Here is a 13,524-nt window from a genome sequence, read left to right as displayed (position 1 = left end):
CACACACCTCCACTGTCTTAAAGGATTAAAAAAAAACAGGAAAACAAACCCATTCCAAATATAATCAATTTCATCATCTCCCCAAGCATGTCGTTTTGTTGTCTTTATCTCTTAGGCATCTGTTCTCATTCATGAAACCCCCAATTGTTGAACACTTAAGAGGGAAAGTAGCTATGAGAAATGAAGTATTTCTATGGAAGTAGTTGGCTTCCCCTTCCTGTTATCATTATGCTTTCTGTAGCAGGAACTGAATCTTCAACCTTGTTCCTTTTAGTGAAGCAGATAATATATTGCACTTGGGCATTTTGCCAGTATCAGATACCTGTACAGGTGCAGAACAGCGATGTAGCCACACCTGCCTTCCAGATACAGTTCAAAGGTGAAGCATTTAACAATAAGGGATCAAGTACCTCCAAAAGCTGAAGAAAGAACAGCAAGCACCCAAGACAGACACATTATAAGTTTCCAAGATAACACTAGGTCACACTATTAAGTTTTCAAAACATTAAATTTACTAACATAAATAGTGTTTATAACAAAAGGCACAGTCTTTTTTCTTCTTCTCAGCTATAAACAATGGAAAATATTTACAATTTGCACAATTGGTCTTTTCAGAATTATTTTTCTTTTTGTTAGAAAGGTTATTTTTTTCCCTCCCTCCCTGGTTCCTCAATACTTTTATTAAAACTTCTCCAAACTGGATTTCTTCTCCCCCCAAAAAGGGGACCATTCTACAAACAGCAGATTAAAGTCCACTAACAACAATAATTTATCACTGGAAATTATTTCTCTCTGTGTCTCTCAGATGATAACAGTATTACTAACTTCTTCATACTGGATAACAAAATAAGGGTAACTCTGGTCATCGTTAAAAATGACAAAAATCTGTGGTTCGAAGTAGTTGTCCACACAGGAATCATACAGATCACTGGTGATGCTGGCAGGGTTCACAGGTGGAGGTCTTCTCATGGTGTGGTTCCCTACTGTGTACTTTCCGGTCAGTACTTTTGCCAAAAACATGTAGTGGATCCCTTTGGGTGACCGCTTGGAGAAATTATGGGAGTAGCTGGCTTTCCGAGCAAAATAGCTCCCTTGCCCGAACATGGTGGCGTGTTTCCCACATACCCGAGGGTCAAAGTTGTGCTTGCAGATGCCATCTACCACATCTTGAGAGGTCCCATGGAACAAGTGTCTTTCGTTCATAATCTTGTCTAAGCCGGTCATTTTTTTATACATGTATTCTTTTTTCCTGGAAAATGAAACATAGAAACATATATGGGTATATCATTCCAAATCCCTAAAAGAGAAAGTCTGCCTAATGGAACTTTTAAAAAAGAGCAAGACCTTTTCTAGGCCCTGGAGTTTGAGTAGTACGTCTTTGCCTGAAAATAACTCCAAAGCTGTCCTCGATTCACGTCTGGAGGATTGGGTGGCTTGCTTTCCTTACTGCTTATATCTAGTAGCTCTTTGCCCATCCTTAACAACTGCCCCCAATGCCAGTGCTTATCCTCATTCTTTTGTGCCTGTTTTGACTCACTGCCAAATGGTACTGTCCAGTGAAGGGCTGTGATGTGGGCGTGGCTTATTTTGTGAATGTGGCTTGCCAGCCATGTGACCAAGTGGGAGTGGCTTGACAATCATGTGACAGGATGGCTTAAAGGTCATGTGACTGGCTTAACGGTGGCCAACTTGACGTCACTCATGTCAAGGGTTTGGATTAGAGTGCCTGGCCTCTCCTCGCCTCAAAGAGATAACTTCCCTATCTATTTACTATTACTGGACATCCAAAATATATTATTATCCACAGATATGTACATATATATGTACACATATGGCATACAGGTAGTCCCCAGGTTACGTCGTCCCCAACGTACGACGTTTTGTCATTACGACGACCTGGGGACAGCTTCGAAGCCATCGCTGCCGCCTCCGCCTTCTCCATTTGGACGAAGGGATCTCCGCAGTGGGTGGCGGCATCGGAGACCCCCTCTCCTGAACGGAGGCAGCGACGGCTTCAAGGGACCAACAGCCGGTCCTTCTTGGTGCTGCCACCTCTGAGGCTGCCGCCGCCACCTCCGCTCAAGCGAGGGGATCTCCACGGTGGGCAACCTCGGAGCCACCGCTGCCACCCACCGTGGAGATTCCTTTGCCCCGAGCGGCGGCAGCGGCAGCTTCAAGGGACCAACAGCCAGTCCTTCTCGGTGCTGCATTGCCGCCTCCGTTTGGGCAAGGGGACCTCCGTGGTGGGCGGCCTAGGAGGCTGTATCAACGCAGTACCAAGAAGGACCGGCTGTTGGTCCCTTGAAGACGCCGCCTCCGCCTCTATTCGTGTAAATCGGAATACAGTGTTCTGACTTACACGGAAATTCGGCTTACGATGCCCTGTAGGAACGGATCGACGTCGTAAGTCAGGGACTACCTGTATACACATAGAATTATATGCCATATGTGTACATACATATGTACATACACACAGGCACACAAAAATATACATTATCTACTATACAAACTGTATGTGTATGTACACACACACACACGCATGTACAGCTCTTCTAAAATTATACACATTCAGCCTTATTTACTACGATAGGAAAAACATACTCAGAGCCCAGAAGGGAGAAAAAAGAAAAAAATTCAAAATTTATCTACCGGTTCTGTGTACCTGACCAAAATATTTCTACCGGTTCTGCGTTCCTAACCGTACCTGTAGGAGTTCATTACTGGTACTACCTGATCTTTATTCTATGAAATTGTGTGAAAAATTCTATTGTGTGAAAAACCAGTTTCTATTAAAAAAGGCCTTTTCAAATGAAGGGGTTTGCTTAATATCCACCACATTTACTTAACGATTCTTGAAAAAAAGGGGGGGGGCAGGAAATTACTTCTGGTCATGCGTGTGCCTTGATTTATGACCACAAGGACTATAATTGCAGGCTCAATTACAGTCATAAGCTGAGGACTACTTGTGGACCTGTCTTACTTGTAGGCTGGGAATGAGATGGAGGCAACGTCATGGAGACACTGCAGAACCAAAAACAATGCTGGGCCATGTCTGTACCATACTTAAAGAAAATCAGGGAAATGCTCTAGCAATACACAATCTAATTATAAAATGCAGGAATAGTAGCAGCATTGCAAAATCCTCTACTGGGTCTACCACCTGCCTTTCTGCTCTTAAGGGGAACATTAATCCTGAGAAATCTGACTTGTAGTCAAACTCAAGATTTGGAAAACACAATTATAAATTGCTAATCTGTGCCATTTCAGAGGAAAAACTGGAAAGTAGAATAGCTATCCCATAACATTAGCAATACTTTTTAAAAAATACTATCTTAGAAATCCCATTCCCATCCCAAATAATACCTTTTTCATGTGAGCATACACTACAACAGGGCCCCCCAAACTTTTTACACAGGGGGCCAGTTCACTGTCCCTCGGACTGTTGGAGGGCCAGACTATAAAAAAAAATCTATAAACAAATCCCTATGCACACTGCACATACCTTATTTTAAAGTAAAAAACAAAATGGGAACGTGCTATTTAGATTGGGGGGGGGGAGAAGAAGTCAGAAATTCATATATCTTTATGTTTTGTTTTTAATTTTCTTTTGTTAACATCTGATTAGCTATACAAGGTTTTCCTGGCTTGTAGAAAAATGTATAAAGAAAGAAGGAAGCACTTGGCATAATGGTTAATAAGTTAGAAATATAATTGGTGTACTTTTTTGAGGAGGGAATTTAATTAAAAGAAAATGAATGTAACTAGATGACAAAATTAGAAAAAAAACTTTTGCAACTTTTTTGATGATTGATATTAGTTACTAACAAAATACTGCATTTTATTCATGGAAAATTAGATGTGCTCCTGTCACTTACTCGCGGGCTGGATAAATGGCCTCAGCGGGCCGCATGCGGTCTGTGGGCCATAGTTTGGGGACCGCTGCACTACAATATAGGGAGGCGATATTCCAGAAAATAAAGCAAATACAATTTTATTGTGTAGCTCTATTTTTGTGGGATCTGTTAGTGGGATTTCTGCTCTTCTCAGTTTGTGTTAGAAGCTAAAACATGGTGCCAACTTAACAAAATGAGAGAAGCCAAGGAAGCTCTATTCAAATTCAATCAGGCCAAACAAAACAGATGTTCATCACCAGGGCTGGTGCTTCAATAAAAGGCCTCTTTCATAGGTTGAAAAAGAGAGGCAGGTTTTAGTTCAGAGAGTGGCTTTCGGCAAAGCAGGAGGCACCTTTTTCTGTCTAGGCTACACTCCTTCTGAACAATTTGTACACAACAACAGCCATTCCTGATACTTCCCAATACAGACAGCCAGTGTTCCCTCTATTTTTGGGGGTGGGTGGGCGGAAAAGTATAGTGTCTGAGCGGCAGCCCCTTCGGGACTGGGCGGCACAGAAATATTAAATAAATAAACAAACAAACAAACAAACAAACAAATAAAAACCCACCCTGTTTTGCCTCAGAGAATTTCAAAATAAAATACTGTACTGTGTGTCTAACAGTGAGCTCATAACAGGGCAACTCTATCAATATCAAAATGCCACTTAAATAGTTGAGCTAGTTTCAAACTAGATTTTGATTTTCTTTCTCTCTTCCTTACTCCCATTCTTTTTCTTTCTCTTTTCCTTCCTCTCTTTTTTCTATCTGTTTCTCTCTCTTCCTCTCCTTCCCTCTCACTCTTTCCCTCTCGGCTTCTGGGCAGGTTTGGAAAACTCTGAGTTGATGATGATTTTTAAGTGAGCGATTGCTCACTGCTCAGCTTAGAGGGAACTATGCAGACAGCTGTTGCCTGCAATTTCCCTCAGCTGAAGTTCTTCTTTGTGTTTCTAAGGACAGGCTCTTCGCCAATGTCTAGGCCCGTGATGGCGAACCTGTGGTATGCGGAGCCATATGGGAAGCCATATGGGACTTTTCCAGGTTTTAGCTCCGGCGTGCGCTAGCTGATTTTCAGCCTTGAGAAAGGCCGTTTCATCCCCTGGACACTTCAGGGAAGTTTCCATGAAGCCCCAGGGGCAAAATAAAAAATAAAAATCCCCCAAATGGACAAACCAAAGTTCATAAAAACATACTTCCGGCTTGCCGTTGTGCTGTTTTTTGCACTCCGGAGGGTTCAGGGAAGCTTCTTGAAGCCCTGCACTGCAAAAAACAGCACAATGAGGCAAACCGGAAGTGCGTTTTCCTGAACTTCCGGTTTGGCCATTTTTTTTCACCTACAGCTTCAGAAAGGTCTGTGTTTCATATGCGGGGGGCAGCCAGGGGGGCGGTTGTGCATGCATTGGAGGAGGGAATGGCGGTGGGCATGTGTATGTATGTTAGCACACCCAGACACCCGCCTTTTGGCACGTGAACCAAAAAAAAAATCACCATCACTCATCTAGGCCAATAGTATATAAGGTGGTGCATCAACTGGCTACTTTAAGCAGCAAGATTTGTTTAATTTATATGCCTCATTTGTTGTTTTTATAGATAACTCAAGGCTGCAAATATATCCAAACACACTTTCCTCCTCCTAGTTTCCTCCCAAACAACCATCTTGGCCAGGTGAGTTAGGCTGACTGTGTGTGACTGTGATCTAATGTCACCCAGCAAGCTTTCATGAGTAAGGCAGGGCTAAAACTCACCGACTTCCGCTTTCTAGCCTCGTACCTTAACCGCTAGACCAGTGTTTTTCAACCAGTGTGCTGCGAGACATGGTCAGGTGTGCCGCGAAGCTCAGAGAGAAAGAAAGCAAGAGAGAAAGCAAGAGAGAAAGAAAGCAAGAGAGCGAGAGAGAGAGAACAAGAGAGAGAGAAAGAAAGAAAGAGAGAGAAAACAAAAGAAAGAGAGAGAGAGCAAGAGAAAGAAAGCAAGAGAGAGAGAGAAAGAAAGAGTGAGGGAAGGAGAGAAAGACATAGAGGGAGGTAGGGAGGGAGAGAGAAAGAGAGCAAAAAAGAGAGGAAGGAAGAGAAAGAAAGAGGGATGGAGAGAGAGAGAAAGAAAGAGGAAGGAAGGGAAAGAGGGAGGGAGAAAGAAATAGAGTGAAGGGGAGGAAGAGAATTTTTTTGTCCAAACTTTTTTTAGCCGCCCCCCCCCCTCAATGTGCCCCAGGGTTTCGCAAATGTAAACAATGTGCCGCGGCTCAAAAAAGGTTGAAAATCACTGCGCTAGACCATGCTGGCTCTCTTGTTAAAGGCACTGGCAGTAAAACAACGCTTTTCCTCAAGAAATGTCACTATTATTGTCCCACCTCTCCAAAAGCAGTGAAATAATGAAGTTAACAGGAGATTATTTATCTGATCTTGACTCACCTCTTGTACTTCTCCCACAAAAACTGGTTCTGAACTCGCAGTATTTTCAAGATTTTATATTTGGTCTCGGGCACAGTCTTGTGAAAGAGATTATAAATTGTTCTGAAACTTTTGTCTTCCTTTGAAACAGGCACTTGGAGAAAGTCCTGAGCCGGGTCCATGATAATCCATGTTTCTGGATAGAAACTGGGAGAGGTAACAGCATGTGGAGATAAAACTTGCGATGGGATAGATTCTGCCATTGGCACTGCCAGGCTGCCACTGAGTGTCCTGCAGAAATTGGGAGAGAAATGGAAGAAAAGGAGTCAATAGGATATCTCGGCAGTTCTGTGTTAGCAAATACTTCAGAAGAAAAGGATTTAGGGGTAGTGATTTCTGACAGTCTCAAAATGGGTGAAAAAGTGCAGTCAGGCGGTAGGGAAAGCAAGTAGGATGCTTGGCTGCATAGCTAGAGGTATAACAAGCAGGAAGAGGGAGATTATGATCCCGCTATATATAGCGCTGGTGAGACCACATTTGGAATACTGTGTTCAGTTCTGGAGACCTCACCTACAAAAAGATATTGACAAAATTCAACGGGTCCAAAGACGGGCTACAAGAATGGTGGAAGGTCTTAAGCATAAAACGTATCAGGAAAGACTTCATGAACTCAATCTGTATAGTCTGGAGGACAGAAGGAAAAGGGGGGACATGATCGAAACATTTAAACATATTAAAGGGTTAAATATGGTCCAGGAGGGAAGTGTTTTTAATAGGAAAGTGAACACAAGGACAAGGGGACACAATCTGAAGTTAGTTGGGGGAAAGATCAAAAGCAACATGAGAAAATATTATTTTACTGAAAGAGTAGTAGATCCTTGGAACAAACTTCCAGCAGACGTGGTAGATAAATCCACAGTAACTGAATTTAAACATGCCTGGGATAAACGTATGTTCATCCTAAGATAAAATACAGAAAATAGTATAAGGGCAGACTAGATGGACCATGAGGTCTTTTTCTGCCGTCAGACTTCTATGTTTCTATGTTTCTAAGTGGCTGCTAACCTCCCATCCCCATGCTCAATTTTTGACCTTCTAATACAGCAGTGATCCTCTTGGGGTTTTTTTGTTATCTGAATTTTGATAAGCATTATCTCTTTTATTGAGGCTATTCATGAAGATCCTTAAAAACTGTTGTGTCTTGAACTAAATCACAAGGCATAACAGTTTGATGAAGAACACGATGACTTATCTTTTGTACAGCTTTCAAGTTGGCTATGAACCCAAATCAATATAATCTCCGTCCTTTGCTTGCTAAACCATCTCATGACTTTGTCAGACGTTTTGCTGAAGTCTAGATATATTACTTTATTTTATTTTATTCAATCATTCATTCACTCAATTTCTATGCCGCCCTTCTCCTGAGATGCAGGGGGTTCACAGCATGTTAGGAATCTGAAGAGCCGGGGTGGCGCAGCAGGTAGAGTGCTGTACTGCAGGCCACTAAAGCTGACTGTAGATCTGCAGGTCAGCGGTTCAAATCTCATCACCGGCTCAAGGTTGACTCAGCCTTCTATCCTTCCGAGGTGGGTAAAATGAGGACACGGATTGTGGAGGCAATATGCTGGCTCTGTTAAAAAGTGCTATTGCTAACATGTTGTAAGCTGCCCTGAGTCTAAGGAGAAGGGCTGCACAAAAATCGAACAAATAAATAAATAAATAAATCTAATAAAATTACATTCTAAAAATGCCACAGTTAAAAATTAGACAACCAGATTCATATGCCATACATCCTACATTCATTCACTGGGCGGGGCAAGGTATCAAAGTTTTAATATTATCTCCATAGCTTTCCCTCCACGAAGTTCTCCAATCTAAAAATAAGATTTGTTCCCAAGAAATCCATGCTGAATTCTTAACAGTCTGCATAATTTTCAAGGGGGTGCTTACAGATATCTCTCTTCCATGATCTGTTCTAGAATCTTCCCATATAGTCATGTCAGACTGATTGATAGTCCGTATCTTGCATCATAGAAACATAGAAACATAGAAGTCTGACGGCAGAAAAAGACCTCATGGTCCATCTAGTCTGCCCTTATACTATTTCCTGTATTTTATCTTAGGATGGATATATGTTTATCCCAGGCATGTTTCAATTCAGTTACTGTGGATTTATCTACCACGTCTGCTGGAAGTTTGTTCCAAGGATCTACTACTCTTTCAGTAAAATAATATTTTCTCATGTTGCTTTTGATCTTTCCCCCAACTAACTTCAGATTGTGTCCCCTTGTTCTTGTGTTCACTTTCCTATTAAAAACACTTCCCTCCTGGACCTTATTTAACCCTTTAACATATTTAAATGTTTCGATCATTTAATCATCCTTCCTTTTCTCCTTTCATAAGACAGGAATATATTTTCCCTTTCCCAGGTTTGTATTATTTTGAACTCTGTCAATGCTCCTTTTATAGATTTTGGGCCAGACTATCATCAGGATACTTCTGTATCCTAATGCAAATATCTCTGACCTAGAAAGTATTGACTCATTTAAATCAGAACATATTCTCATTTATATTTCTGGGGACTTGCACCTTTAATTGCATTCTGCTTAATGAGTCCCATCTTCAATGGAATTTCAGCATTTATTTTGCTCAAATTCACATTCTCTAGTAGCTCTTCCCTATTGGTTAAAGTCAAACAAAGAATGGCTAATCTCTCTTGTCTCCTAGACAAGAGAAAGGTCAGGAATTTCCTGGAAGTAGAAGGCTTGGCAGAATTTGTCTCCCAGCAAATGCTGAAATAATTTTTTAAAAACCCAACACAACTAATTGATGCTTGTTGAAAGATCAGCAATTTGCTCTTTAAAAATAACCACATTTTCTCTTTGGTTGGATAATCAATGGTAGACACCAACAATGAAACTATTTATTCCACTTATTTTAAATCCAATGCTCTCAATAGAGCGCTATAAACAGTATATGTGCTGAGCCAAGGCAATTTCAAATGCCTATTAACCAGCTCTTAGAAAGCAAATAATGCACCCAGAAAGAGCTAGATCCAGGTCAATTCCATTTTGGTCCTTTCAAAGTCAATGCAGTTCGTGCTAAATATAAATAGTTTTTCAAAGGAATTTAAAGGGAACTTGAGTGCAAAATTGCCTGGATCTGGCTAACAGTATGCAGCCACAAATTATTTTAAAAATAAAGCCATCCAAAGAATTAAACCGGAGCTAAGGAAGAAATTGAAACTTATTGTAAATAATATAACCCCCTAAATGGTGGTGGGGTTTTATTGGTGATGGGCACGTCTTTTTTTATGTATTTTTTGTTTGTTGTTAATTTAGTAAATAAACCAATTTTTTTTTAAAAGATTCAATTCCAAAACAAGTGTAGGCCAAAGCAATTTTGTCAAAATATGGATTGTTGTTTCCAAAAAGAAATATTTGCACATTGCTCACTTCTACACTGAATTGTTCAAACAGTCTAACGTGCCTTCCCAACAAAAAAAGAACCAAACAGCTGACAGCTGAAAAGTGATTTGAAAATGGAAAACAACTTCCTTGCAGAAAAAGGGGCTCTTTAGATAAAGTTTTCTCTTATTAAAATTAAATTTTTACAAGTTTTAAAAATCATTTGTGGCTGCATACTTTTGTCAACTTAACAAAAGCAAATTGTGTAAAGCTAGTGCAATCCCATCCTTATTAAAACAAAAGTTATGTTCTAGCTAGTTTGTTATCTTTAGCATAAGTGAAAACTGGGCACCTTGTCCAATCCCATCAGATTAGTAGCTCGGTAAAAGAGTAGAAGAATCATTTGAATAGAAAGGATTAATAGAAATCCAATAGAAAAAAAGGGGGGAGAAAACAGGAGCACAATTCAGTCCAGTGTTTCCACAACAGAAATGAATGCATTTCGTATCTTACAGTTAAAAGGAAGACATCTGAGCTGATTGGCAGGCAGAGTTGTTGGCATTTACACTCCAGGTACAATGAGTAATTCCATTGCTAAGCCATGTGGTCATAAGGTGCATAAAGTGTAACATCACATGACCATGCCAACGTACGACAGCAGCTTAGGCTGCCCCGGTTGCTGTTATTAAGTGAATTCTGCATAGTTGCACTGTTCTGCACAAATCCCAGCAACCAGTTAGGTCCCACAGAGTGGGTCTTCTCCGGGTCCCGTCAACTAAACAATGCCGCTTGGCGGGACCCAGGGGAAGAGCCTTCTCTGTGGCGGCCCCGGCCCTCTGGAACCAACTCCCCCCAGAGATTAGAATTGTCCCCACCCTCCTTGCCTTTCGTAAGCTACTTAAAACCCACCTCTGCCGCCAGGCATGGGGGAACTGAGATTCCCTTTCCCCCTAGGCCCTTACAATTTTATGCATGGTGTGTCTGTATGTATGTTTGGTTTTTTTATATTAATGGGTTTTTAATCATTTTTAGTATTGGATTATTACTGTACACTGTCTTATTATTGCTGTTAGCCACCCCGAGTCTCCGGAGAGGGGCGGCATACAAATCCAATTAATAATAATAATAATAATAATAATAATAATAATAATAATAATAATAATGAAAGGGATCACCCTCTGTGACCTCCTGTGGCTTTTCCATTAACTTTGCTTGTTTGAAGCTGGCAGGGCAGACAGCAAATGGCAGTTCATAGGATTGTGCAACACACTGTGGTGTCATAATTGTGAAGTTGCAATCATATGCTGCAATGGCCCTCAACAGCAACCATAAATCAGTGCCGTTGTAACTCCGAACACTGACTGAATGAGTAAAGCTTGAATGAGGACTACCTGCGGTATCAGAAGACCATCTAACGAAGCCACTGTCTGTTTCTACTAAGTCGAGTATGTGTTTGTATGTGAATGGTGGACAGATAAGATTGTTTATCTGTGCAGCCTTGGTTTTAGTTGCTTGCAACAGCTTTTAGTGGCACGCAATTAGCAGGAGGGAAGATGTTTTGCAAAAACAAAAAATTGGCTAACACTATGACTAAGACAAAAAAAAAGCCCCGTTAAAATTACATAATCAATTTACAGATTAACAGAGTTGGAAAGGACTTTGTAGGTTCCAGCAACTGACCCACCCCGCCCCAGCAGGAGACCCTACACTATTTCTGACAAATGGCAGTCCAATCTCTTCCAGAAAACCTCAGGTGATAAAGCTCCCATAACTTCCGAAGACAAGCTGTTCCATTGGTTGATTGTTTTCATTCTCAAAAAAAATCTCCTTATTTATATGTTACATATCTTCACAGGAGAAGAGCCTTCTCTGTGGCGGCCAACTCCCCCCCCCCCCCGGAGATTAGAATTGCCCCCACCCTCCCTGTCTTTCGTAAACTCCTCAAGACTCATTTATACCGCCAGGCATGGGGGAGTTGAGATATTCCTTCCCCCTAGGCCATTACAAGTTATGCATGGTATGTTTGTGTTTATGTTTGGTTTTATAAATAAGGGATTTAGTTGTTATATTATTGGATTGTCACATGTTGTTTTTATCATTGTTGTTAGCCGCCCCGAGTCTACGGAGAGGGGCGGCATACAAATCCAATAAATAATAATAATAATAATAATAATAATAATAATAATAATTATTATTATTATTATTATTATTATTATTATTATTATTATTATTATTATCTCTCTCCTTGATAGTTTCCACCCATTATTCCTTGTCCGGCCTTCACGTGGCTTGGAAAATAGCTTGGCCCCTTCCTCTCTGTGGCAGCTCCTCAAGTATTGGAACACTACTATCCTGTCTCCTCTGGTCCTTCTCTTCACTAGACTATATTGTATACCTGTGCCAACACCCGCCCCCATGATTATTACTGAGGACCCCAAGAGATACATGAAAAATTGTGATACTTACTGCAAAAATGGCGTGAGAATCACACAGGAGCGGAAGAGAGGTCTCTTCTTGATTTCTCTTCGAACACATGCATTTTGCTGGAAGCCATCTTTAATGTTCAAGACGTAACGATTGTGCCATGTAACAAACCGGACTTCTGCCAAACCTCGGTAGTTGGCTTCTTCTATCAATCGTACTACAGGCTGTTTTAAATTAAAGGATAATTTTTACATTTATTTCACGTTCAACTTAGAATTTCTCATCAGAGTAAGCCATGTTTCCCTTCTCCTTTCAAACACTGCCAAGATTATTTAAATAATTTTAATAGAAATGTCATACATAATGACCTGTTCATAGGTAGGACAGCCCCACTCAAAACAACAACACTTAAGGTTAATGATAGACATTTCCATCTAAAACCATTGCCATCAAACAACTCCCACCCAGCACAACAAATTCAGTATCTAGTGTTATTAAACCTAGGTAGATCAACTTGTGTCCCTCGAAATTGAATTATAACTCATAGCAGACTATATTTTCTCAGGGTGCTGGGAATTACAGTTCCATAGCAAATGAACTATCTCATGTTATGTATCCTTGCAAATCTGAAAAAGTCTGTTCAATGTTTGGCTGAAAGTTTCACTTACTTCATACAAGGAAGCAGATGAATAAATGAACATAATACGTATGTATGTAAAATCCTTTGAGCATATCCCTTATTTCTGTATTAAGAAAATTACTGTTCTGTGGACAGCACCTTCAAGCATTCAAAGCTCTTAAGACCAACAAAGGGGCTGAGTTTGTACAATTCATTAAGCCACAAAAGGAATGCATTTTATAAGACTAACTAAGCCTAGCATGTAGTACAAACATTAGGCCTTTAATTGACCTGATCAAACATGTTGCACAAATCCAGCTTCCTGACTGACTAAGTGGTAATTTCAAAGCAGACTAACACAACCAAACCCAGTATGTTACCCTCAATGATTGAAAAATTACCTCGGAATATTCTCTCCAGCCAAAGTGATCCCTGCAGAAATATTTCCAGACCGTATAATAGTTGGAGTCGGTACTTGTGCAGACAGGTGTAGAGAGTCTCCTCAACTGGTCAAACTCAGTTTTGTCATAAAACGTCAGGGCATTCAGGTCTACCAAAAACTCCTGACCTCTGAAGGAGAGAAGATGACAAAAGGTTTTTTTAATTAATATTTTTATTGATTTTTATAATATAAAACACACACACAACGTATTACATACAACATGTGCTCAGTGATCCAGCCAACAGATCGGATGACAAAAGGTTCAGTTCTTTCATTCGTTCAAAAACGGACTGAAAGCTATATTAGTTGTATTATTTTTACAAGGGCTGCCATTTGGGACTGGAAGCCAAAA

General features: G+C 40.6%; 1 protein-coding gene across 2 annotated transcripts in view; it reads right to left on the bottom strand.

The window, feature by feature from the left end:
- Nucleotides 1-489: 489 nt before the first annotated feature.
- The window catches only part of TIPARP (TCDD inducible poly(ADP-ribose) polymerase), a 45,140-nt gene continuing 32,105 nt past the window's right edge, over nt 490-13,524 (bottom strand). For both annotated transcript variants that reach the window (XM_070753502.1, XM_070753504.1), the window contains exons 3-6: nt 13,132-13,300; nt 12,154-12,335; nt 6,302-6,571; nt 490-1,249 (exon numbers count right to left, since the gene is read on the bottom strand). In XM_070753502.1, coding sequence (XP_070609603.1) covers nt 802-1,249; nt 6,302-6,571; nt 12,154-12,335; nt 13,132-13,300 — 1,069 coding nt within the window. In that variant the 3' untranslated portion in view covers nt 490-801. The remainder of the gene's footprint in view (nt 1,250-6,301; nt 6,572-12,153; nt 12,336-13,131; nt 13,301-13,524) is intronic.

The sequence above is a fragment of the Erythrolamprus reginae genome, chromosome 5 (assembly GCF_031021105.1).
Source record: "Erythrolamprus reginae isolate rEryReg1 chromosome 5, rEryReg1.hap1, whole genome shotgun sequence".
Taxonomy (NCBI): domain Eukaryota; kingdom Metazoa; phylum Chordata; class Lepidosauria; order Squamata; family Dipsadidae; genus Erythrolamprus; species Erythrolamprus reginae.
The sequence above is the reverse complement of the archived record's forward strand: the minus strand, read 5'-3'. Positions and strand labels throughout refer to the sequence as shown.